At 38.8% G+C, this 26,309-nt stretch overlaps 1 protein-coding gene across 1 annotated transcript in view; it reads left to right on the forward strand.

Moving 5' to 3' along the window:
- The window catches only part of DISP1 (dispatched RND transporter family member 1), a 73,315-nt gene that overhangs the window by 22,714 nt on the left and 24,292 nt on the right, over positions 1–26,309 (forward strand). The window contains exon 2 of the mRNA XM_063303990.1: positions 13,650–14,177. Coding sequence (XP_063160060.1) covers positions 13,669–14,177 — 509 coding nt within the window. The 5' untranslated portion in view covers positions 13,650–13,668. The remainder of the gene's footprint in view (positions 1–13,649; positions 14,178–26,309) is intronic.

Here is a 26,309-nt window from a genome sequence, read left to right on the forward strand (position 1 = left end):
TAAGAACGGTTGGAATAGGAATATAAAGGGTGATAATTTGCATTTTGTGTGATAAACTGGCTGGGTTCACACATCTTGCTAAACTATGGTTTGAGCTAATCATTTTTTGCTTAATAACAATTGGCAGTGTTCATGAAGAGCTAAGCAGAAACATATCCATTGTTTGTATTAATCTGGCATGCAATGTGGATGTAAAAATGTGGATATTCAGTTATCTTTCTACAGACAATAGACAGCCTTTCTTGCAGGTCCATATTTTAACCTAGGTAACTGCTACATATACTTGTCCTTCATAATTTTCTGATCCCCATATGTTGTTCTTGCAGTTACATCCAATACTATAGGGCTAATGATCATGAATGATAGAAGTTATCATCTAAAAATTACTGGAGACCAAAGGGTGGGGAAAACTTAAAGGATTTAAAAAAAAAAAAAAGGAATCTGGATTGCAACTAATGTAATTCCTAAACTGTTGCATAGTCTGAATGAGATTTGTGAGAGGTATACTCAATACTTCAGAAGATTACTAGGTTTAGTAACTGTAAATGGGCTGAGGTTATCTCAGAATTCAAGGAGCCTGATCTGATTGTAGTATCTGGTTAAAAACAAATTGAGAAAGTGAATGCATAGATGTCAATAAGCTTAAATGCATATTTATTGAAAAGATACGACTGATACTTAACAAACCTTTTGAAAAAAGTTGGTTTGAGGAAAATAGTTACATTTATATGCACTGAAGACCTGGCTGTTCCTCCTGGCATTTGGGTCAGGGTAGAGATGAGGTGTGCTAGTATGGGTGGATAATAGTTAATTGTTTATCCTTGGGCACCAGAGGGGTAAGGTCTGGGGGGTTGGTTTATTTTTAATCTAGTAAGCCACCCAGAGTCACTTGAGATGGGCGACTATATTGAGTAAGTAAATAAATAAATAAGCTATTTTAAAATATGAACGATTATTGCAATAACATTTTAATATTTGCTATGTAATAATTAAAGTTGGCAATTTTCATTTAGCATATACAGGGGAAAATCAAAGTATCTCAGAGAAATTTAACACATGCTTCTTAAAGTGTTGGAAGTCGAGTTCTTTGAAATCCTGGCCATTGATTTATCTGTAGCTATTGAAATTCCCAGGCTCTCCTCTCTTTGCCAAGAGACAGCTGCCAAACGTCTCTGCACAGGAAGAGCTGTGTTTGGCCAGCTCAAAACTAAAGTGAATAAAAGTCACACTTTATCTTGTGTTGTCTGCTTCAATCCATGTTAGAGTATCAACAAGTCTCAGATTATGTGCATGTATGCATGTGTGTGAGTACACTTGTGTTTGTCTGTGTGCCTTATGTTTTTTATTTAAAGAATTTATATGATCTCCCGACTTGACTCTGGGTGGTATGCAATAGACCAAGAAACAAAATGCTGAAACAAAATAAACAGCTCAACTAAAATCAATAAATAACCATTAATTGGCAATCAGGGATTTATTACACTCCGCTAAATGGGATCTCTGATCATCTTGGCCCAAACCCCCAGAGAAACAGCCAAGATTTTCATGTCTTTCTAAAGGCCCGAAGAGCTGCAGTTTCAGAGAAAGAATGTAGTTGCACTTTCTACTTTGAAGGATTTAGAATATTTTCTCTTGGAGAGTACTGGTTGTAAATAGGTAGGCAGTGGCTTCTTTAAGTGACTGGCAGGCAGCAGAATCATTGTATGACATCAAGATGATAGGATTTTTAATGCACCAATCTCAGCCAATTTACAGTGTTCCACACGTGGCCATTATGAGTGAAGCACTCATCATCTCCTTCCTTAGCTACTTGTAAAACTGGCTAAGGCTGGTGTTTTGCATGTGCTTATCCAGGTAAGCTTCTTATTAGTTGTAACTTGTAGTGGAAAGCCAATCACCTGTGAAACTGGAATGCATATGAAAGTATGACTTCGTACAAACCTTAATACAGCTGCACTCCAGTGTTGTTTATTAGGGTGCATGTTTATATGATCATGCAACATACCTGAACTTACAAACAGGCATGTTTCAACTTCATTGTAGAAAGTCAGGCTGGTATAGACTGATGTATCCAATTTGGCAAGTTTGGATCAAGGCATGCTTTTCTATTATTGTTGTATTAAAGTCATGCAATTGTAGTTTTTACATTTCTTGCAAGGGCTTTGGCTTGCATTTTGATAGCGCATTTGTGGTTCGTATAGGAACAAAAGCTAAATTGATTTTCTGCAAGATTTGATGTGTAATCCTATGTCAATTCACATGAGTGTTATGTAATGCATTATTGATGTAATTTACTATAAATGCTTTAGTTATTTATATCATTATACCAATTGTGGGACATGTATGAAGCATTTTATCTGTGTGAATAACTTTTCACTCCACTTGGAAGCCAGAAAAGGCTCCTGAAGTAGTTTAAGAGTACAGTGATCAAACAGTTCTTCGCTTCTGAGGCTCTTAGTCTAAAAGACATACAGTAATGCAGAAGGGATTAGGATGGAAGAAGAAGAAGCCCTCCAAAAGAAGTCATATTGCTGTTCTTTCAAGGCAGCAGGCACAACCTACTGAACCCACCCAGTCCATTTTTCTCTACTAAGAACCTATTAGCCAACATAGGTGTGAGATGGACCAGTTCAAGCATCATATTCCTTTTCCTCAGAGTGCAGATTTGGGGGAGATGTTGCACCGCCCCCCCTCCCCCTCAAAAGAGGCTTTGACAGTCCTCTGATCTTGCTGGTGTCAAAAACAAACAGATCACGTATATACAAATGACTCGGTGGGTAAGAAAATTTGTCTCGGCAGATAACTGAGAGATGTATTCTAATCTCCTTTAAGACTGTAGGTCTTTCTATTAATGGGTAAAAACATTTGTCTCAGCAGATAACTGATTGATGTATTCCAGTCTCCTTGAAACTTAACTTTTTGCCTTGCAACATAACGAAGTCAGACTGACATCTCAGTAGCACTGCCAGAGCATCTCTTGAATCCTTCACATCTCTGGAAATGGGCCACCTTAATTCGTCTACCATCCTTTTAAAGGGAATCTGCTGCTATCATTAGTTGAGATCTCACAAGTGATAATCTGTTTGTGATCATGAAGCTATTAAATACTATCCAGTCAAAGTTGATACCTTACATTTGAGGGGGAAGCTAGCAATGTGAATTGAGGAATCCCTTCTGTTTCAAAGTATGGTCATATTAAAAAAGAAGCAATGTAACTTTTGAATACTTCTGGTCTTAATGTTGTGCTTGGATAGTTGTTAGTTGTACCACAGATGTATTTATTACCATCAGCTGGAATATACTGGATATGCCTGTTTCTGGAACGTGTTGAATTGAATATTCTTATTGGGTGTCACCACCTCAGCACTGCTAGTAGTTGACTAGGATGGTGGTTTTTGCAAAGTGCTCCTCTAAATGCTTCCCACAGCTCTAGAAAATCTAGTGCTAGATAAGCCACTAGTTTGATCATTTTCCATCAGGCTGTAGATCAGAAACAGAGGAAAGAAGCAGATTCCTTCTTGATTTTTTTGAGAGACCAAATTTCTTGGACCTTCCGTATCTATCATGAGCCTGCAGTCAGGTCATCAAGCTACTTGAACTGTTCTTGTCCTGATTGGAAGAAGAAGGTAATTTTGACAGTTTATTTCTTTCATTCTTTCATTTTTTTTTCTTCCTCTCCGGTCCTTTTTTGGTGTGTGTCTTGCCTTTGTAGGCTGTATGCCAGAGCAGAAGGACTGTTTTATTATTGGTATTGATAAAGTGATGAAAAGCTTTTTTGTCTAAAAAGTCAGTGTGAAAAGCTTTGAGTAATTAATAGGCCCCACTATAGAGAGGTGTCTCAGTCATATGGAGATCAGATTGAAGGCTAGTTGATTTCATATGATTTGTAAAGGCTAATTCCATAGCAGGAATTATTGGTAACGGCATTGAAAATAAAAATTTAAGTATAATGCCTGTGGTCTTGCCAAACTTTGGACTACCCAGAATAAGATTGCTTGGCCTGGAATAAGGACAGATAAAATAATTTCTTGACATACATAAGTAACTCCTTCAACACATTGCCACATGGTAAGATTGTGTCTGGTGTCTTTAAAAAGCCGTTTCCAACCTGCTAACTTCAGATGTGTTAGACCTGCAAGTCCCAGAATTGGGGTATGGAAGATGCTAAGCTGGGGATAGAATCTTCCATGTTCAGAGGCAGTATACCACTTGACAAAAGTTATTGGGATGATGAAGAAGGGAGGAAAGAGTTGAATTACAATTACAATTAGAACAGATAATATTTACTGCTTTTGTTTTCTACTTCTGTCCAGATTGTTGGAATTAATGAAACTTTTCGGTCTGACCCAGCTGTATAAATCAGACCTATTTCAACATTGTATAAATTTGAAGCAGACGGTCTGTCTCCCAATAGTTTTGGATTATAGTTCCCATAATCCCCATCAACCAGCTCTGCTGGTTGGTACTGGGGAGGACTGTAGTCTCAAAACATCAGGAAGGCACCAAATTGCCCACCCTCTGCCAAAGTAGTAGTTAAAATGTCTGTGAAATTTTAATAAAGCTGCCTGAAAGGATATAGCCAGAGATAAGTTTAGATCAGTGTTTTTCAAACTTGGCATCTTTAAGATGAATGGACTTCAACTCCCAGAATCCCCCTGCCAGAATTCTGGGAATTGAACTCCGCACAGCTTAAAGTTGCCAAGTTTGAAAAACACTGGTTTGGATTCTCTCCCCTTCAGAAGGTGCAGCTGTAAGTAACAGCAAAACTTGACACTTTCCCCTTCAAAATAGAGCAAAGCTGTGTTACACTCAAACCCTGCCTTCCCAATGTCGCATGGAGATCAGATCTTTACCCCCAGCTGTTACCATTGAGTCTTTACCCCTTGGGGTTAAATCGGAAAGCAACTCTTCTATAGGCGAGGAAGCAGTGGAAATTCCTGCCCCCAGTAAGCCTGATTCAAGGCAATTTGCATCTGTGTGTCGTTCCAGCTTGTCTCTGCAGTATCGCAGGGCAGCCCCAACTTGCTTTTTTCCTGTTGTTTCTGCTGATTGGAGCTGTTAACCAATCGCATTTGCTCAGCAGAGGCTGTGAATGGTGCTTCATTTCAAGGCGAAGCTTTAAAATTTGCCAACGAGGTATTTGCTAAGCATGAAAGACTGCCTTTCCTGAGTTTCCAAAAAGAAAGGTCTTAATCTTTCATTTCTGCCCCGCTGTTTTTTGTACAGTTTGAGAGCAAGGATTTCAGAATTAGGTGAGCTACTGTAAGTATAAAGGTGGATGGTTGTGGGTTTTTTTCTTTTTGTTTTGGCATTGATGAGTTATGCACAGAATTGTTGGCTGAAAAAGAGACTGCAGTTGCAGATGGAGACTTTATATGCCTAGACGGGTTGCAAAACCTGGTTAGGTTTTGCATGATAGGAATAGCTAAGTCCAGATTTAGGGGATATGTCTTTTTGTCCTGACCAATGTGAAACAAGGTATTTGTACAAGGACTGTGGGGTTAGCTTCTTAATTTGGGGTTTACAGTATTTAAGAAAGCAGACTATGCCGATAATACTGGGGGTGGTTGATGCTAGATAATTAAATGTGTTCTATACTGTGTTATAAAGTTCTCTTCCGATAACATAAGTCAGGCAGACCTGCGCTGAAAGGCATCTGAAGAAATATTCTCAATACTCATTGGTGTAACATTTTGGAACTATGCTGTTAGTTTTCACTGCAAAATCAGCTATTGGAGACACGTGTCTTAAGGTAACCTTAATACCTCCTGTGCATATAATTAACTATTTTTAAAACATGTATGTATATTTGAGTTATAGGTCAAATACCGAATAAGGTCATTGTGTGTCAGAAACCACTTTCATTTATTTCAGCTATGCAATATTGTTAAGAACTTTTCTTTACTGAATGGTAAATCTGGAATGATCTGTCTTTGAGCTAGTCTACGCACTTCTTGCATTATGTAATTTTTCACACACATGGAGAAGCCTGTATGAACTTACTCATGTATAATGTATCCTCTTTACAGAAACCTCTACTGCTGTGTTAGTTTAAATGTTGATATTCCCTGGTTACATAAGTTATTGCAAGCCTCTGTATCATTTTCAACACCAGTACTTTCTTTTGCAGTTTGTAAAAATTACTTGTCATAAGCTTCTGGTAAAAACTTACTTTCTTTTTTTTTCTTTAGACCATTTAACCTGAATTTAATTAAAAATAATTGCAAAGTGGGTTACAGTTTTAAGTACTTGATTATGATTTATAATAAATGCCAAATAGTCTTATAGTAATGAAAACTCTATAGTAATTTTTTATATTTCCAACTTAAACATTGAACTGATATAGAAGTTGTATTTCTGGCAAAAGAATTCTTATGTTTTTTTAAAACTCTGAGGGTAAGGCTCTCTTAGGTATGTACAAATTACAGCCAAAATACATTATATAAACATTTGCCTCTTTCATTAAACTCTGACCATATCTCAAGCTTGTAGTATCTTTATTTATTTTGTTTCCTTTTATCTTAAGATAGATTTAAAAAATAACCAGCTTTGTGTTAAAGTCTCTTAGGCATGATATTGTTAGGAAAGAGAACCTATTAAGTGAACTTTTGTATCTGTGTAATAGTTCTGTACTGTTTTTCATTAAAATCAGAATAACCATTTTTGTACAATGAGGAAACAAGATTATCTGTCATAACAGCAAAAACTGGAATTCCAGGTTAAAAATTTAAGTGTAAAAGTTCGTATGTTCTGATGACTGTTTATAGCAGAAAATGCTGGGGGTATGTTGCAAGGTGTGGCCCTTGTTTTTTGCCATCCCTCCTTGCCAGCTGTGCTGAGATGCAGTGTCCTGATGGGTGGATGGAGTGTGAAAACTATGAAAACCAGTTGTCTTAACTTGTCCAAGCAAGACTGCTTTTTATTAGGGACATGCTGTCATCTAATACAAGAGCCAGTTTGGTGGTATGGTTAAGGCACTGGGCTAGAAACCCAGAGACCATGAGTTCTAGTTCCTCCTTAGGCCCAGAGCCAGCTGGGTGACCTTGGGCCAGTCACTTTCTCTCAGCCCTAGGAAGAAGGCAATGGCAAACAACTTCCAAAAAACCTTGCCAAGAAAACTGCAGGGACTTGTCCAGGCAGTCTCCGAGAATCAGACATGATCGAACGGATTAAAAAAAAATCATTTAGTACAGTCATGTTTTTCTTTAGCTTAAGCATTTTCACAATACCATCAGTTTTTTAATTTCATCTTTCTATTTTTACTCCCATTCCCATGAGTGATTGATTCCTTTATTACATTGCTGGAAAATATGAAAATAATGTCCATTGTTAAATTTAATCCATTTATTGTCTGCCTGCACTTTACTTTTTTACAACTATGTAAAATTTTACAATCTCAGTGTGCTGATTTCTGAAAACTTAATGTTAAGAGGAAAATGTCATTCCTGGTCCATTCTTCACTGCAGGCCATGAAACTCTTTGTCAAGGTCAGGAGAAGTATGTAAAATTATTGAAGACTGAGGGATTGGCAACAAGTTTCATGACATGGACTGAGGGGAGGAAACATTAATTTAAAAAGTTTAGGTTTGGTCTATGCCGAATAATGTCAGTAAATCAATTTTGCTGATAGACTTATAAAGAAGGTACCATTAAATGAATGAGTCAATAACTGTGACTCAAAGTTTATGTCCAGTGAGCAGACATAAACCAAGTGCAAAAGAGCAATATTTGCTTCAGATGTAAGAAGGATGTAAAATTAATGTGATAATAACTGACACTCAAAACCTGCAATGAGTCTTAAGACACCTTAAAAAGGGAAAATTGCCCCCAAGTTGAGCTCAATTCCAGGTGACTACATGGATTCAACCCTGCAGTTTTTGGCAAGAGTACAGAAGGATTTTACCACTCCGGCCTTTGGGGGTATTAACCTGCCACCACCCTGGTATTTCACAGTGGTCTCTGATCCAGGTATTAACCAGGTCCACCTATGCCTCCAAGCTCAGCAAAGTGCTGCCATCCACTGATACCTTTGATTAAACAATACCAGCTATTGGGACCCCGGAAGCACACCTCTGTAGCAGCACTTGCCCTCAGGTTCCCTGAGAGATTCGAACAGCCCTTCCCTGTCGGTGTTTCAAAGGGCCCTGAAGACCTGGCTCTTTGCCCAGGCTTTGGCACGAGGGATTGAAGCCCCCTTTAGGTTGTGTGGGTTGTTTTTCTTTGTTCCCACCTGGGTTTGTCATTTTTGACATCTTCACTCTTCCCTTTTTTTCCCCCTTGTTTTAATATTTTAAAACAATTTGGAAACTGCACAGAGTCAAATTTAATAAACTTATTAAATTTATATGCCCTGGATATACACATATATACATATATACAGTATATACATACAAGCCAATGAAAATGTGGATGCCACCTTACTGTGATTAGAACAGAAAGAGAGCAAATATAAAACAGCAAACAAAAGCAGCCAAATACCTGGGTAAATCAAGTAGCGTTGAGGCCAATGAGCACGTTTGGTACTCGGCAACTTTAAGCTGTGGACTTCAACTCCCAGAATGCTGGCTGGGGAATTCTGGGAGTTGAAGTCCACACTACTTAAAATTGCTGAGGCTGAGAAACAGTGGTCCAAGTCACACTTCTATGGGGTGGGAGTTCCAAGATTAGGATTCTGCAGCAGAAAGAACACTCTCTGGTGAGCCCAAATTTTTACAATAGAACACCTTACAAATGAAGTCACAAAGCAGTTGGTATAGGAGGAGGCAATTCTAAAAGCTTTTAGGTCTTAAGCCATGTTGAATTTTAAAGGAAAGCACATCAGATGGGCTCAGGAACAATTGGGTAGCATAATATCATTTGACTCTGATGATGAAGAGAAATTGACTTAAGCATTGGCAACATATTGACCAATGTGTCCTATTTGCTTTCAGTGGGGCTAAAACATAATTGAGTGGATGCAACTCAGTGGTAATTATGTTGAAGTTTACACTTAAAGATGGATTAAAATGTAGTTATCACCTATGAATTTCTTACACTTCATTCCTCCCTTGCCTCCCCCCTCCCAATTATTACTCCTACTCCTTTATTATTTATTATTTAACCTGTTCATTGGGTGAAGAGGTTCCAAGTCAAAGCCAGGGGAAAAGAAAAAGAGAAGCATTTTGTAACAGCATAGTATGTTCAAAGGATACAACAGCCTACTGTTGTAGGCTAAGTGATACCTTTCACTTAGACTCTTTAGTGAAACACATTTGCTCTGGGGATCATCTCCAGATCTGGTGGAATTGGTCCCATTGCCTGGTCATGGGCATAAGCAGATTTGAAATGTCATACAAGAATGCAACACTCTCAGTGATTTCATGAATTGGTGTAGTTTTCTAACCAATCAATAGCCAGAGGAGGGAAGGAGAGAAGTACTCATGCAATGCCCCATCTTTTGGCAATAATTACTGTATTAATTTTTATGGTGGAAAAGCGTGTTAGTCTTCCTGCAGTAAATGTACATACCTACCCTTTGGAAAGAGATGTCCAGGTGTTCTATTCAAGAGAAACCAATTTTGCATTAGAGCAATCAGTGGTTTCAGATTGGATCCAAAAGTTTGCTGAGGGCACATTCACTTCCAAATGAAGAACCTAGTCAAATGGGTGCATTCTTAACAACTAAAGCAAGTCCAGACCTCTTTCAGTGCAACTACAGATCTCCATGAGTAAAGCAGGTTTGTAGCTTTCAGCTCTGCAAAATTTCACGAACAGTGATGGGGAGGAGGATTAAAAATGTCTTAATTTTCAACAAGGTGAACTTTAATATACCACTAGTAGAATTAGAGTAAACTTTCTGAATTGTAGATACAAATATTTTTGATATATCTTAAGGTAAACTCAAACTGAGCAGAGCAATATTTAGATGACCCAATGCTTCCTTGATGAACAAAGAAGGGCATAGTTAAATAAGACAGAGGTTTCAAAAAATAGCTAGAGGCCCATAAACAAAATAAAAAAGCTAGTGCCAGGAAACTCAGAAAAACTCCTACATATTATGAATAGCAAAGAGGTTAGGGAATTTCAAAAATGTCTAGTTGAGAGCCAGAAGCTAAGATCAATGACATTATGCATTTTTGGAACTCTGTAACTGCCCGAGGAATAGTGGCTTAAGAGGTAAATAGATGTTACTGATAAAAAGATCAGGCACCACCTGTTATGTCTGTTTTAATTTCCTTCTTTCAATCCACAATTTTATGGCAGAGGAAAACTAACTTTTGCAGCTGGCCTTTCTCTTGTTGGATTGGACTTGAATTGTTGTGACTGAAAAGTTGCAGGTTTCCTTGGAAGAATCCTGTAGAGTGACATTAATGAAATGTTTCAGATTGTTGCATTTTGCTCAGTTTAATTTTCTGGCAATCTTGTTTTTCAATGAAAAAAACATGAGAAGACCTTTTTATTTTCTTGGGTATCTTATAATGGCATCTCTTTATTTAACGGATGCATAGATTCAAGTAATACTATACTTCTAACCAGCATTGCTTGTCTATATAACCAGCATTCTCTTTCTCAAACACACATACACATAATATCTAGGTATGAATTTCTAAATGTAAAAGTTGTGATGCTTGTTTTCTAAAATACAATTTTATTTTAACAGAATAATTCTTGGAATCAAACGTATCTAAAAGTTTTCAGTGGTTTAGTGGATTCTTAAAAATGTTTAAAGACTTACAACTTGGGATTTATAAATGCTTTCTTCCAACCACATTTCCAACACAGCATTTTTATCTTATTTTGTACATGCTGTTTTGAAACATAACTGGCTTTAGTCCAGTTGCATGGGGTTTTTTGAAACCGTGTTGTTTTAATCTTGCTTCTCTTTCACCTCTCTTTTTTCTTCTTAATAAAAAACATTAGAGCATAAAAACTGGGCCTGACGGAATGGGGGACGTTTACCCTATCTAAAATTCACCTTCACTTGAGCGAATACAAAATCTAACACCATGTTTAAGTGTAGACAGCATTACAGGTTTTCGTGAACCTACAGGGCAGTGCTTAGAGAAGAGTTTTCAGTGTTACTGCAAAAGAAAAAAAAACCACATTCAGGATTGTTATGGAAATTGTCCATGTAGAGAGAGAGATTACCACTATGTTTGCGGGGTTTTGCATAGAGTGTGAGAATACTGTTGGTATCCTTTTAGGAGACATTAGCTGGACCAGTTTATGAGCCTTCCTTTAAACAAAAGTCTCTAGCCAGATTGGTTCAGGAGAAACTGAGGAAAGGTTGAGGGTATCATCTACCCAGTTATTCAGTGGGAACCAGACAATCGATGTCTTCCACACTCTACCCAAGAGTGAACATAAAGTAGTCCAAAATCTGATACTGGAAATAAGGTTGCTGGATGTCATCTGCGTTACCATCCTTCTAATGGTTTATAATTCATCCATATACGTGTTAAGTTCATGCTACTATAGCACAAGTCTTTCTCCCCAGACTGCTAGCAACATGTCAAATGAACAGCAGTAAATACAGTCAGAAATAGAAATTAGCTATCTTTTCTTTGATTAAGCCCTTTTGGGAACTTGCTGCCAAAATGAGTAAATGTTTGTAGACGCTGCTTTATGTAAATACGGTTTGCTGTATCAGATGTTTGAGTGTGGATTCCATGTTCAGAAAACAAACAGCCAATGGGATCACTTATTCAGAGAACTGGTGGGCTCCTCTCCTTGGCCATGGCCCTGCTGAGCGTCCACAGCCATCTCTCTGGGAAGCTTTAATTTGGATTTGTGCTCTAAGAAAGGGGTTGGACTTGATGGGCTAAATGGCCCTCTCAGCTCTCTAATTCTGTGATTTTTCAGCTTATCAACATTCCCTTGAGTTTAATACACAACGAAGTCTGCGAGTGTACATGTCTTAAAGGGAAAAAAATATTTATGAAATGTAGCCCTGCTGTAACATCTGTTTGTTGCATCCATGAGAAACATGTGCTAATGTCTTTTAAAGAAATACTTTGTTCAGAAAGCCGCCACTTCCATGATTTGCTTAATTGTAGTCTTGGCCCTGCTAGTTCAGTAAAATGTTCTGTGCTGATACCGTAGAGGGGTGAGAAGGCAAAGGGAATATTAACCAAGAATGTGTGGAATTGGATTCTGAAGTAAAGTGTTCCTGCTTGTCAGGTTATGACTAGTTGCTGTTTGGTATTAAGTTTACAAACTGTCTGGGTATAATGTAGAAGCAATAGTGTTAAGTTACGGTTATTTAGCACCCCTTTTCTCCCCTTAGGCCCTGAGGAGTCAAAACCACACCAGTTTTGTGAAACGCATCGGCGTTTCTCGGGCAGCATTCCATTGTGCAAACCCCCTTGTGCTCAGTATTCGTGATCGGTCAATTCAATAGCTTTGTGGCTCAACACCAGGAGCCTTGGACAGTTTACTAGCAAAACACTAGTGCTGAAGAGTTCTTGCAAGGCTCACGTTTAGCAAACTGAATCTCAGCGAACTATTAATAAGCCCCAAGCTTTACATGTATTCCTAAGAGATCCATGGGGTGATGGTTGTAGTTCCTTCTATATCTTGAAAGGTTTCTTTTAATGTATCATTCCAGGATATGACTGAAAAAATGAAAATGGCAGTAGCAATGGGAATGCCACTGAGCATTGCTGACTCACCTTCTGAAAGGATAAAATATGGGGCTAGTTTCACAAACTTTTTTGGTATCAAATGGGATTGGCAGTGCTCCAAGTTTGCCAGCCCTGAAGTGGTTCCAGTAGCCTAGCTCCTGTTCCAGTCTGGCTCTGGAGCCAAAAGATACCTTCAGCTTTCACTCCAGACTACTCCAGGAATCTCTGCCCCAGAGCATCTCCAAGTTGTTGCTCCAGCTTCAGAGCCACAGAGGAAAAGAAATATAAAGTAATATGATTCTATCATAAGCATAAGAAAAAAATTTAACCGATGTTACTGGGTAATAACGATACCTTGTTAATTAGGTGTTTAAGTGAAAAGAAACTTGTTTATCAAACCTAAAGTGTTTTATTTGTATAACTAGCAAGTCATCAGTGGTGGCACAATGAATAGATTTCTTTTTTAAATCATTAATTGGGAGCCTTTGGCCTAATAATTCTTTTATTCAGAAGGTATTCCAAGCAATAAAGGCTGGTAATCTAATGGTGAGCAAATTTGAATACTTGAACCCATATTAAGTCCCTTATGTTTCTGCCTCCCAGTCTGAAGCATGGTGGTTGTCATGACAGAACATTGCTCAGGTTAGGTTGAAATGAGGTTTGATTGTTTTACTCCTATGAAATGAATTACATACTGCATTTTCTAGCTTGCCATAACTTTATCAGTATTTTAAGGTAGCAAAGAGGTTCAGCTCTGTTCCATTTTGATTCCAGCTCTGCTCTGGCTCCAGCAATCCTATCTCCAGCTTGAGAGTGTAGCTGGACAAAACAACCAGATCCATCCCAGCTGTAAATTCTGGAGCTGTCTCCAAACTCTGGAGCCAAAGCCCAGCTATTCCTAGCAACAAAATCTACCTCATCTTATCATCCCCTTTTCTTTTATTCAGTAGGCCTCGTTAGCACCTCAGACACATGTGTTATTATGATTAACATTGTACCATTTATTAATTTAGTTTTTTTTTCTTTTTCCTCCCCAAAACTTTACAGGTCACCAGAATTTTAAAGTATGGCTGCAAGCAGTGGAAGCAATGAGTTCGTAGTTCTGAGCAATGGCAGCATTCCATTTGGTGCAGCTAGCCCAGATCTCCTTGCAACCAAGGATGGCACTGTTCTAGTCTACAACCTCCCATCAAAAGAAATTGCAAGAAGAAAACCAAGTGCAAATGGGTGCTTTCATGTTAATGGCACGCTCAAAGCATCGTTTCTTCCAGCAGATGAGCAAAGGACACCACAAGTGTTGCTACAGTGTTGTCATCCTTGCCCATATCATCATGCACTAAGTAACCATAGCAGTCAGCAAGAATGTCTTTCTGTGGCTGGTAATGCAGCACCATCTCCATTGCCTTCTGGTTCCCCAGACCTACAGACTGAATATTCAGCAACTGCTTGCCAGAAGCATACATCTTTGTATCAGACTGCATGTTGCCTTCAGTCCTTGCCCTCATTCTGTCTACATCATCAGTGGCCTCAACATTTTCAACACCAGCCTGTGCAACAACATATAGCCAATATACAGTAAGTAGATGTCATTTCCTATAGTGTCGAAAGCAATCCTATGTATCATGTGTATCGTATTATAGATGGGGATTTTACAATAGATGTACAGTGTCAACATTCCCATCATTAATCATGCTGTCTGTGGCTTGGTGCAAGCTGTATTCAGTAACATCAAGAAGTGCACAGAGGTTCTACTCCTGCTTTATAGCCAGCCATAGCGAACACAAGCTTTCTTAGTTTGGTGTTTTTACATCATATATGCCTCAGGTACTATGTATAAATGCATAATTAAAGTCCCAGGCTAAGATAATAGATGAATATTTGAAGACTTCTTACAAAAGTTAAGGCATCTCTAAAAGTCTTGGTAGGACACTGAAAGGATGTCTGCATTTCCAGCATCAAGCCTGCCCAACCATGTTGAGTTAGAACTTATTTAAGTCTTTCTTTGGGTTACCAGACCTAATGCAATAACAATAGTAATAGCAGTGTAATGTATATTCTGATTCCATTGATAGGAAAGTATTGTATTAAACATTTAGAAGGACATGTTTTGCTAAAAGAAGGATCAACATAGCTTTTGCAAAAGTTCTGTCTCATTAACCTTTGAGAATATCAACAAATTAATGGAATAAGAAGGCATGAAAGCCGGCTGGGTGACCTTGGGCCAGTCTCTCTCTCTCAGCCCAACTCACCTCACAAAATTATTGTTGTGGGGAAAATAGGAGAAAGAAGGAGTATGAGGTATGTTCCCCACCTTGAGTTATTTATAAAAATAATAAAGGCAGGATAGAAAATAAAATAATAAAATAAAATATCTGGTAAGGCTTTGAAAAAAGTGCTTCCTCCAAGCATCCTTAACAAATTTAGCTGTCATGAGATAAGAAAGCAGGTGGTTTTATGGATGAGTAACTAAATAAAGAACATAAAGCTAGCAGTAGAAACAGAAGGTGAGTCCTTGCAGTGTTTATAAGAGAAGGATAGTGACAACCAGAAGAATTTGCATTCTGATCCATGCTTTTTTAACTTGTCCATAAATTATCTGGGGCTAAGAACAGTTAATGAGGTGGCTAGTTTTTCTGGCAACATCAAATTGTTTAGGATAAAGTTAAAAGCATGTAAAATCATCTCCCCACACTGGGAATGGAGGGAATTGGCAGTAAAATGGCAAATGCAGTTTAATATAAATGGCCTGCATATATTGCCCAATTTCACAACTATGCAAATAAGTCTGAACTAGCAATGCCTGGGGTAATGGTGTGTAATTCTGTGGAAAAAAAGAATTACAAAGTTGTGGCTGCTGCAAAAGAAAGGAAGTTCCATGTTGACTGTTGGGATAAAACAGAATGAAAATTAGGAATATGATTATTCCCTTATTCAAATCTGTAGAGTGGAATCAGTGCAGAAAACAGCATCCAAAATGAGCAAAAGCTGGAGCAGCTCGCTTGGAAGGGAAGATTGCAATAAGTGGCGTGTTAGCTTAGGAGGAAAAAATGAGTGAGGAGCATGATAGAGATTTATGCATCAAACTAGTTTTGGGATCCCCTTCCCCCTATATATATATATATACACACACACATATTCTATGAATACTTTTTTTCCTTTGTCAGATTTTTACAATTTCAAGGACTGGGGGATATACTGCATGATTACCAGTATGTAAATCTTTTAAACAAATACACTCTGAAAATTACATGGAACTATACTTTTAAAAGATTCTTTGTGAAAAGGATATTTGCCACAGCATTCAGAATGTTTCACATGTGATCATTTTGTTTGACATTCTCTACATTTTGTTCATGATATTTTACAATGTCCATTTCATCATGGATTACAGGGTATGGAAACCCATTAAAAATAGTGTGTAAAACAGCACTTGTTGGAAGTCTTACAGAGCGCAGATTTTGACAGAGTAATATTAAATGCAGGTGTCTTTCTATTTTAGTGTCACCTGTTAATTATATTTAGTGTATAATGAATCCAGCTTTCATAACTGTGTGTATCCATATTGTTAAATCTACACGAAAAATTGAACAAGAAAAAAAAAATCAGTACTATGAAAGGAGAAGGATCTCTGCCCAACTAAAAACTGAGATTTGGAATGTAACCAGATCAACACAACAGATTACTGCATGGTTTTCAAGCTTGCTGAGTTTAAAATGACTTCACATTAAAAGAATGAAATGTTGATACTTGGTGTTATAAATTGGTTCTTAAAAAGCAGAGCAACATTTTGCCTTTTGTTTCACAAGTTGGTTTGGCAATGTTTAGCTTTGAATTATGGAAATTATGTTGAATTTGAAATAAAAATATATACACTTCAAATCAGTTTCACATTTTGCATGAATATAGTTCACATCTTCGGCAAAGGATCGTTACCTTGTTGTGCTGGAGCTTGAGCACCTCAATGATGCCATGAGCTAAACCGTGAAGGGCCACCCAAGATGGGAAGGTCATGACAGAGAGGTCAGACTAAATGCGATCCCTGGGGAAGGTAATGGCAACCCACCCCAGTATTCTTGCTGTGAAAACTAAATGGATCAGTACAACCAGAGATATGTTGGTATACCATCGGAAGATGAGACCCCCAGGTCGGAAGATGGTCAAAATGCTACTGGGGAGGAACAGAGGATGAGTTCAACTAGCCCCAGACGTGATGATGCAGCTAGCTCAAAGCCGAAAGGACGGCTAGTGGCCGACAGTGCTGGTGGTGAACGGCGAATCCGATGTTCTAAGGATCAACACACCATTGGAACCTGGAACGTAAGATCTATGAGCCAGGGCAAATGGCATGTGGTTATTGGTGAGATGTCAAGATTCAAGATAGACATTCTGGGCGTCAGTGAACTGAAATGGACTGGAATGGGCCACTTCACATCAAATGACCACCAGATCTACTACTGTGGACAAGAGGACCACAGAAGAAATGGAGTAGCCTTCATAATTAATAGTAAAGTGGCTAAAGCAGTGCTTGGATACAATCCAAAAAATGATAGAATGATCTCAATCCGAATTCATGGCAAGCCATCTAACATCACAGTGATCCAAATATACGCCCCAACCACAGATGCTGAAGAAGCTGAAGTAGAGCAGTTCTATGAGGATCTGCAGCACCTACTGGATGACACTCCTAAAAGAGATGTTATTTTCATCATGGGAGACTGGAATGCTAAGGTGGGCAGTCAAATGACACCTGCAATTACAGGTAAGCATGGCCTGGGAGAACAAAACGAAGCAGGACACAGGCTGATAGAATTTTGCCAAGACAACTCAATGTGCATAACAAACACTCTCTTCCAACAACCTAAGAGACGGCTTTATACATGGACTTCACCAGATGGACAACACTGAAATCAGATTGACTACATCCTTTGCAGCCAAAGGTGGCGGACATCTATACAGTCGGTAAAAATAAGATCTGGAGCTGACTGTAGTTCTGATCACGAACTTCTTCTTGCACAATTTAGGATCAGACTAAAGAGATTAGGGAAGACCCACAGATCAGCTAGATATGAGCTCACTAATATTCCTAAGGGATATGCAGTGGAGGTGAAGAATAGATTTAAGGGATTGGACTTAGTACATAGGGTCCCGGAAGGACTATGGACAGAAGTCCGCAACATTGTTCACGAGGTGGCAACAAAATACATCCCAAAGAAAGAGAAAGCCAAGAAGGCAAAATGGCTGTCTGCTGAGACACGAGAAGTAGCCCAAAAAAGAAGGAAAGCAAAAGGCAAGAGTGATAGGGGGAGATATGCCCAATTAAATGCAAAATTCCAGAGGCTAGCCAGAAGAGATCAGGAATTATTTTTAAACAAGCAATGCGCAGAAGTGGAAGAAGACAATAGAATAGGAGGGACAAGAGACCTCTTCCAGAAAATTAGAAACATCGGAGATAAATTCCAGGCAAAAATGGGCATGATCAAAAACAAAGATGGCAAGGACCTAACAGAAGAAGAGGAGATCAAGAAAAGGTGGCAAGAATATACAGAAGACCTGTATAGGAAGGATAACAATATCGGGGATAGCTTTGACGGTGTGGTCAGTGAGCTAGAGCCAGACATCCTGAAGAGTGAGGTTGAGTGGGCCTTAAGAAGCATTGCTAATAACAAGGCAGCAGGAGACGACGGCATCCCAGCTGAAGTGTTCAAAATCTTGCGAGATGATGCGGTCAAGGTAATGCATGCTATATGCCAGCAAATTTGGAAAACGCAAGAATGGCCATCAGACTGGAAAAAATCAACTTATATCCCCATACCAAAAAAGGGAAACACTAAAGAATGTTCAAACGATTGAACAGTGGCACTCATTTCACATGCCAGTAAGGTAATGCTCAAGATCCTGCAAGGTAGACTTCAGCAATTCATGGAGCGAGAATTGCCAGATGTACAAGCTGGGTTTAGAAAAGGCAGAGGAACTAGGGAACAAATTGCCAATATCCGCTGGATAATGGAAAAAACCAGGGAGTTTCAGAAAAACATCTATTTCTGTTTTATTGACTATTCTAAAGCGTTTGACTGTGTGGACCATAACAAATTGTGGCAAGTTCTTAGCGGTATGGGGATACCAAGTAATCTTGTCTGCCTCCTGAAGAATCTGTATAACGACCAAGTAGCAACAGTAAGAACAGACCACGGAACAACGGACTGGTTTAAGATTGGGAAAGGAGTACGGCAGGGCTGTATACTCTCACCCTACCTATTCAACTTGTATGCAGAACACATCATGTGACGTGCTGGGCTTGAGGAATCGAAGGCTGGAGTTAAAATCGCTGGAAGAAACGTTAACAATCTCAGATATGCAGATGATGCCACTTCGATGGCTGAAAGTGAAGAGGAACTGGGGAGCCTTATGATGAAGGTGAAAGAAGAAAGTGCAAAAGCTGGCTTGCAGCTAAACCTCAAAAAAACCAAGATTATGGCAACCAGCTTGATTGATAACTGGCAAATAGAGGGAGAAGATGTAGAAGCAGTGAAAGACTTTGTATTTCTAGGTGCCAAGATTACTGCAGATGCTGACTGCAGTCAGGAAATCAGAAGACGCTTAATCCTTGGGAGAAGAGCAATGACAAATCTCGATAAAATAGTTAAGAGCAGAGACATCACACTGATAACAAAGGTCCACATAGTTAAAGCAATGGTGTTCCCCGTAGTAACATATGGCTGCGAGAGCTGGACCATAAGGAAGGCTGAGAGAAGGAAAATTGATGCTTTTGAACTGTGGTGTTGGAGGAGAATTCTGAGAGTGCCTTGGACTGCAAGAAGATCAAACCAGTCCATCCTCCAGGAAATAAAGCCAGACTGCTCACTTGAGGGAATGATATTAAAGGCCAAACTGAAATACTTTGGCCACATCATGAGAAGACAGGACACCCTGGAGAAGATGCTGATGCTAGGGAGAGTGGAGGGCAAAAGGAAGAGGGGCCGACCAAGGGCAAGGTGGATGGACGATATTCTAGAGGTGACGGACCTGTCCCTGGGGGAGCTGGGGTGTTGACGACCAACAGGAAGCTCTGGCGTGGGCTGGTCCATGAAGTCACGAAGAGTCGGAAGCGACTGAACGAATAAACAATAGTTCACATACATTTTATTACTGCTTTGTTGGAGTCATGGAGAAAAGTAAATCACGGGAACTAATTTTTTACCTTTTTATAAAGCTGAACTATATCACTTTTCATTTTTAAAATATAACTATATCCTTCAAAGGATGCAAAGCAGAAATGGGGAAATCTGTAGTCCATGTGGGATTCTAACTCCCACCAGCCTCAGCCAGTGTAGCAGTAGTCAAGAAAGGTTGGGGTAGTATTTGAGGGATCACAGATTTCTGTTTTAAAAGTAAATGTAAACTCTACAGCTAACCTAGACAAGTCATAGATTGTTACAATTTCTCAGTACAAAACTACATATAAGTTGATACTGTTTCTTGAGCTGTTTTAGAAAATTACTGATTAATATTTGTGGTCTGGGATTTTGGCTATGTAACCATGTGGCTAATGAAAACAAGATGGAAGTATCAGACTAACAGCTAAATTAATCCATAAAAATGCCCCATCTACAGTAGTTTTCAGAACAGGAAGTCATATATTAACTGCATGTATGTTCCTCCTTCCCTCGTCATTTCCCTTAATGAAGAAACACTTCCTTTTCCTTTGAAATCCAAATTACTAGCGTTGTTGTAACATCAGAAACCTCAGCTGGGTTACTGCAGGCTGTAGGGATGGTTTCTTTTCCATGGGAAGGTTTTTTCAGCATGCTTCCTGGTGCCTGAGCCCAGCTTCAGCATTTTCCATCCTTGGAGGTGCCAGGTCCTGGTGTTTACAACAGATCTATTTTTATTTTTTATTCAGAACTCCTTCATTCAAAGGCTTTCTGTAATGCAACTAAGTTGTAACCACTTGGACAGGCTTCTCTATGCAAACTTCACCACATGCTTCAGTCTTGGAAATGTTGCAGGTTTGATGCCATATCACATTAGACATACAACTATTGTATCCAGTGGCATTTAGTTGCATAGTTAGAACCAATCTTCTCTCACTACCGTCACTCAACGATTTTTATTGCAAACCACAAGACAAATGTAGACAACTGCAGGATTCATAGGGGTTGGGAGGAAAATCATAATTTATTTCAGGGGGAGGAAGGTGATAAAAGGATTGGTTTGTTCACAGTTGGCCCAAGGACAGAGGGAATGGGGAAGGACAGTGAAGGAGCAGCAAGCTACAAAGATGATCACTGATGGTCACCCATCCACACATTCTACTTCCACATTGCCCCACAGAAAGTACTATGGGAGGAAATGCATAGACATACAGAAACCCCATGTTTACAAAGCTTGATAACTACCATACCCAAAACTGTTCCGTGAGAACTGAGTATGCCCAGCAGCTACCAAATGCTGTGAGTACCTCAGATTTGAAGGTACTTTTGCCTTCAAATCTGAGTGGGAATGGAGTGCACATTTTTAAAATAAGCCTTTTCCAAGGTGCAGAAGACAGCTGTGGAAGGGGACAGCAGTATTCTGGGAAAAGACACAGCTGGGATTCCCTTCTCCTCTCATTGTCCCTTCCAGTTGGCATTTGAAGACATGCCACCAACCCAGAGGTAACACTGAGTCTTGAAAACCAATAGTCCTGTCCTCCATGTAGTTATCCTTTTAAAGCCATCCAAGTTCACGGCCATCACCACATCTGACAATGAATTCCATAGGTAATTATGTGCCGTGCAAATAAGTGTTTCCTTGTGTCTTTTTGAAATGTTCTTCCAATCAATTTCAGGGATTGGCCCCAGTCCTGGTATTTTGGGAGTTGGAGGAAAACATTCCTGTCCATTTTCTCCATGTTGTGCATGATTTTATACATCTCAATTGCATCTCTCCTTGGTTGTCTTTTTTCCAAGCTAGAGAGTCTAAAACATTCTAGTCTTTTTATTTAGGAAAGGTGCTCAAGCCCCTGGTCATTTTGGTTGCCCTCTTTTGTACGTTTTCCAGTTCTGTTATACCTTTTTTTTTCAAGCTGAGCAACCAAAACTGAACACAGCATTCCAAGTGTGGACATGCTTTAGATCTGTATAAGAGCATTATAATGTCATTGTTATTGTCAATGCCTTTCCTGATGATGATCCCTAGCATGGGATTTGCCTGTTTCACAGCTGCTAAAAACTCAGTTATCACACTTATTGAGCTATCCACTATTAGCCGAAGACCTTTTTCCCGGTTGCTTACAGACAGCTCAGGCGCCATCAGTGTGTCGCTACAGCATGTTTGTGGTATGTTTCTCCTATTGTCTCTGCCTACCTCACCAGATCTAGCAGAGATGGCATGTTCCAGTTCCTTTCTGTTAAACAATTTCATCTTGTTGGACCCTGGAGTCGTATCTTCCCAGTGGCCACACCTGCCTTGTGGAACAGCATCTCCCCAGAGATCCTGTTGGCCCCAAACCTGTAAACCTTTCACAAGGCATTGAAGACCTGGTGGTTTCCCAGACACTTGGGTCAGGGGTAGATGAGCTGTGCTACTATTGATTATGAGTGGGTTAACTGTTTATCCTTGATGCTGGGGTGTTATGTTTGGTAGATTTGTTTGAATCTTGTAAGCCACCCAGAGTTGCTTGTGTGAGATGGGTGGCTATATAAACCATATAAATAAATAAATGTAGTAGTAAAAATATGGCCCCTGCCCCATGTTCTGAAATATTGGTATCTCTTGACCTTTATAATTTGGCATTTTCAAATGGTAGCAATGAAGTGTTTGAAACTTATCTCCCATGCTCCACATATCTCACTTTGTAAGTCACAGCAGAAACTTAGTACTTAACCCAGTGATCTGTTAATTGCTTTGAATTATAGTGCCCAAAGGAGTTAATTATGTCTCCTAAGTAGTCTTTCGGTCAATTTTAACACTTACATGTAGATTTGCTAAAAGCTGTGTTTAGCAGTACTAAAATGTACACCAAATAAGCAATGAGCTTCATAATTTAGGACCAAATATGGTGTATTTTGGTGACATAAATGAATGTGTTCCCTTTTTCCAAACTATCAAAATATTAGACAATAAAGAAAAGACTATCTTTTCCAGCAAGTCTCTACTTTTGTGAATGCATGTAGAAGTGCTCCATGCTTTTCCTGAGGTTTATGGAAGATGGAGTTGAAATACTTGTGTATTACTCAGAAGTACAGTATATTAAACAATTAGACTTGAAAGATTGCTCATAAATCTGGACCATTTAGTTATTTTTAATGAAGATGTTACTATAATAAATGGTTTATATATTTTTCTAATCAACATGGCCAAGTACAACATTTATTAGAGCTGTCACTTGCTTTTGATTGCCTTACTCTGTTTATAGGATTATGATATGAAAGCAAGTAATTTTTTGAAATTGACATATTTGTTTTTCAATTAAACATGCAGCCAGTAACTGAATTAAACACTGCCAAAACATGAGAATGCTGGTCTTGAACAAATTGATGTTAATAAATGAACTTGTACCATGGGGCATTCTAAAATGCATTACGCCAATTCCTGTATAGACAGTGTAAAACATTGGCCCAGCATGCAAGAATTGGCTATTTGCATTAGCTTGTATTCTAAGCAAAAGGTATAAAAATCTGCTCAAGGCCAAATGAATTCAGATGTCAGCAGACCTGGGCATCAGAATTAAGTTTCTACCTAAATCTTTGTATGTCTTTGTGTGCCTTTGAGTCAGTTTTTGACTCCTGGAAACTGCCTGGACTAGTCTTTGTATAGCAGAGGTTTAAAGTGCAGTGATTTGATAGTACAGTACTACTTTCAGTACAGTAGAAGAAAATAAATCCTTTATCAAGTAACAAACTAGCTGAGACAAAATTCTACTCCAGTGCACTTTTTAAATAAAAAAGTAGAGTTGGGAGGGAATCCCCAAATTCTTCCTGAATCTGGAGAGGAGCTGCCAGTCAATGAAGATTCTTGGTTGGATTTAGGCTTAGTCAGAGGAGGCCGTTTGAAATCAAGAATTGAAGGAATGTGTCAATCTGGAAATAAATTGTAGATCTACCTTCCTCAACATAGTGCCTGCTAGAGGTGCTGAGACTACAATTCCCAGAATTCCCAGCCAACTTTCTGATTAGGGATTCTGGGAGTTGCAGTTCCAGCATATCTAGAAAGAGGCTAGGATGTAGAAGATTGCTGAAAATACCTGATTGATATCTATGATTGAAGCAATACTTTTTCTCTCAAAGGCTGTCTCCCCTCAGGGCTATGTGTGGTAGGTAAGTGAATTTCCTCAGGGCTGCAAGTGAGATGGGCTGAAACAAGTGATGAGTCAGGCCACTGACCTGGCTTTCTGTCTTTCTTTCATCTCTCTCTTTTTCCTTCTAAAACCAACTTTGCTATCAGTAGGATGTAGGCAAGGGACTGATCGCTCTTTACAATTCATAGAGCTCTTGGAAAAGGCTTTTGAAACATGTGGGCAACCTCTAGCCTAAAGTTTTTGCTGTGGAATTGCAGACATCTTGCTCACTTATTGAATAGTAAACCACTCCTGATTCAATTCTGAATTGACTTGGTGCTTATGAGCTTTTCCACTGGGGGTGGGGTGGGGTGGGCTGGACACTTGTCATGACTACATTACACATATCTGTGTAATCAGTAGTGTTTAATTATTGGACAAAAAAATAAACTTAAAAGCACACTTTGTGTGTGTGCAGGATCCCATTTTACATAATGAGTCATAGAACATTTTCCTAAGGAAAATTCTGCTTAGAGGTGCTGTATTCTTGGACATTATTAGCCAGGTAGAATTCTGTTTCAAGCCAGATACTGACAGTCTTTGACAACATTGCAGTGTAAGCCATTATGGTGTTCCTCACAGGAGCATCTGTCTGGCACATTGCAGAGACTTATTTCCTATACTCTGTGAAACAGTTTTACTTCGTGCTGCCTTGATTTTAATGTACATAGAAATTCAGAACCCTGGGGAAGGTTAAATTAGTACCATTTTCCCTGTCATCTTATTTGAGTGTGACAAGATTCTTGAGCAGCCTTTCTCAACCTTTAGACTGTGGAGGAACCCTTGAAGTAGTTTTCAGGCCTCGGGGAACCCCTGTACATTCAGGCTCAAATATAGGCAAGAAGTTATGAAATTATTAAATTCATTTCATGTGTAGGCCTGTATACATGCATTAAGAGTGTTCTTAAACTAAAAATAATGAAAGAAACGCACCTCTTTAATGTGAAGTTGCCCAAATTTGAAATAAAAAATTATTTACTTAATTTTTAAGTAAATAATAAATAGTTATTTTAAAAAAATAATTATTAATTATATTAAAAATACTTAATTAATACTTAAAAATTAAATCATGATCTCCCAGGGAACCCCTAGTGACCTTTTGTGGAACTCTGGGGTCCCATAGAACCCTGGCTGAGAAACCCAGTTCTTGGGTGTGACAAGATTCTCTCCTACTGTAGTGAGCAACTGAAAGGACAGCTATGAAACAGTCTGTCTACAGAAGTTGCACAGTCTCCATCTCTGGAAGTTTTTAAGAAGAGGCTGGACAGCCATCCCTTGAGGATAGTTTAATTGGCTTTCCTGCTCATTGGGGCCGGCTGTGATAGATCCATATGCTTACTTCCAGCTCCACAGTTCTGTGATTCTATGTTTCCTATGTTCTTTGTCTCCTATAAATGGGAATTATGTGCTCAGTATCTACCTGATGCTCCTGTCCAAAGGAGTGAATAGCTTATAAATAGGCAATTGTAAATCAGTTTGTCTGAAGCCTTGATAGGATAGCAGAGAAATGTAAATAAAAACATGTGTTTTTAACTTATGGCTTTATTGGATTAAAGTCCTTGAATCTTTTTTTTTTCTTTTGCTTAAAATATAAAAAGCAAATGTTTCTTTGTCTGCTGATAATGGTATATTCCATTTCAATTAGTTTATTCCCCCTGAATTTTTATTCTATTTAGATTGTTTTCCACAAAGAAAAAGAAAGTACTGGCATTTTCTTTGGAGGGAAGCTCAACCTTTTCAGTTTATTTCTAATGAAGACATCAGATATAACTAAAGAGAATTTCCCCCCCTTTGGAAGGAAAGAAGATGTCTAAACAAGCTAAAGACTTTTTAATAACTAGGTGTGTCAGCAGTGAGTCAAACCTATTACTGGTTTTTAAAAAAAACCCGCTCTTGGGTACTGCCTTCTGGTGAAGTGCATGTTTTATGCTTGGCAATAATCATCTTTATTGTCAGCATTGGTCTTCTGTTTATAAAGAGAAACAAAAACAAAACAGGAAAGAGAGGTAAGTATATAATTTTATGAGCAATATTACACAAACCTCATTTTCCAAATGGCCTATGTGGCAATTTTTAGCTATATTTGAACAAACTACAATAGTATTTATTGTGATTCATTGACGTAGACCAAAAGAATAACACATTTAGAATTGGCACTGCACACTGTTTTTTGAGTAAACTTCTAATGGACAGCGGATGTCAGTTATATTTTGCATACTTAGTATTTGTGATGCTTTGAATTTCTTCTTAAATGGACCATATGGAGCCCAGAGCTTGAGGCTCCTTTTAAATGTCATGTCTTAAATCTTAAATGCCAAAGCAGAACAAAGTCACAGAGCAGACCTGTTTGGATAACTGGGATTCCTTTCGGTTCTTGCCTTGACAAGTTA

Source organism: Candoia aspera, chromosome 1 (assembly GCF_035149785.1).
Source record: "Candoia aspera isolate rCanAsp1 chromosome 1, rCanAsp1.hap2, whole genome shotgun sequence".
NCBI lineage: Eukaryota > Metazoa > Chordata > Lepidosauria > Squamata > Boidae > Candoia > Candoia aspera.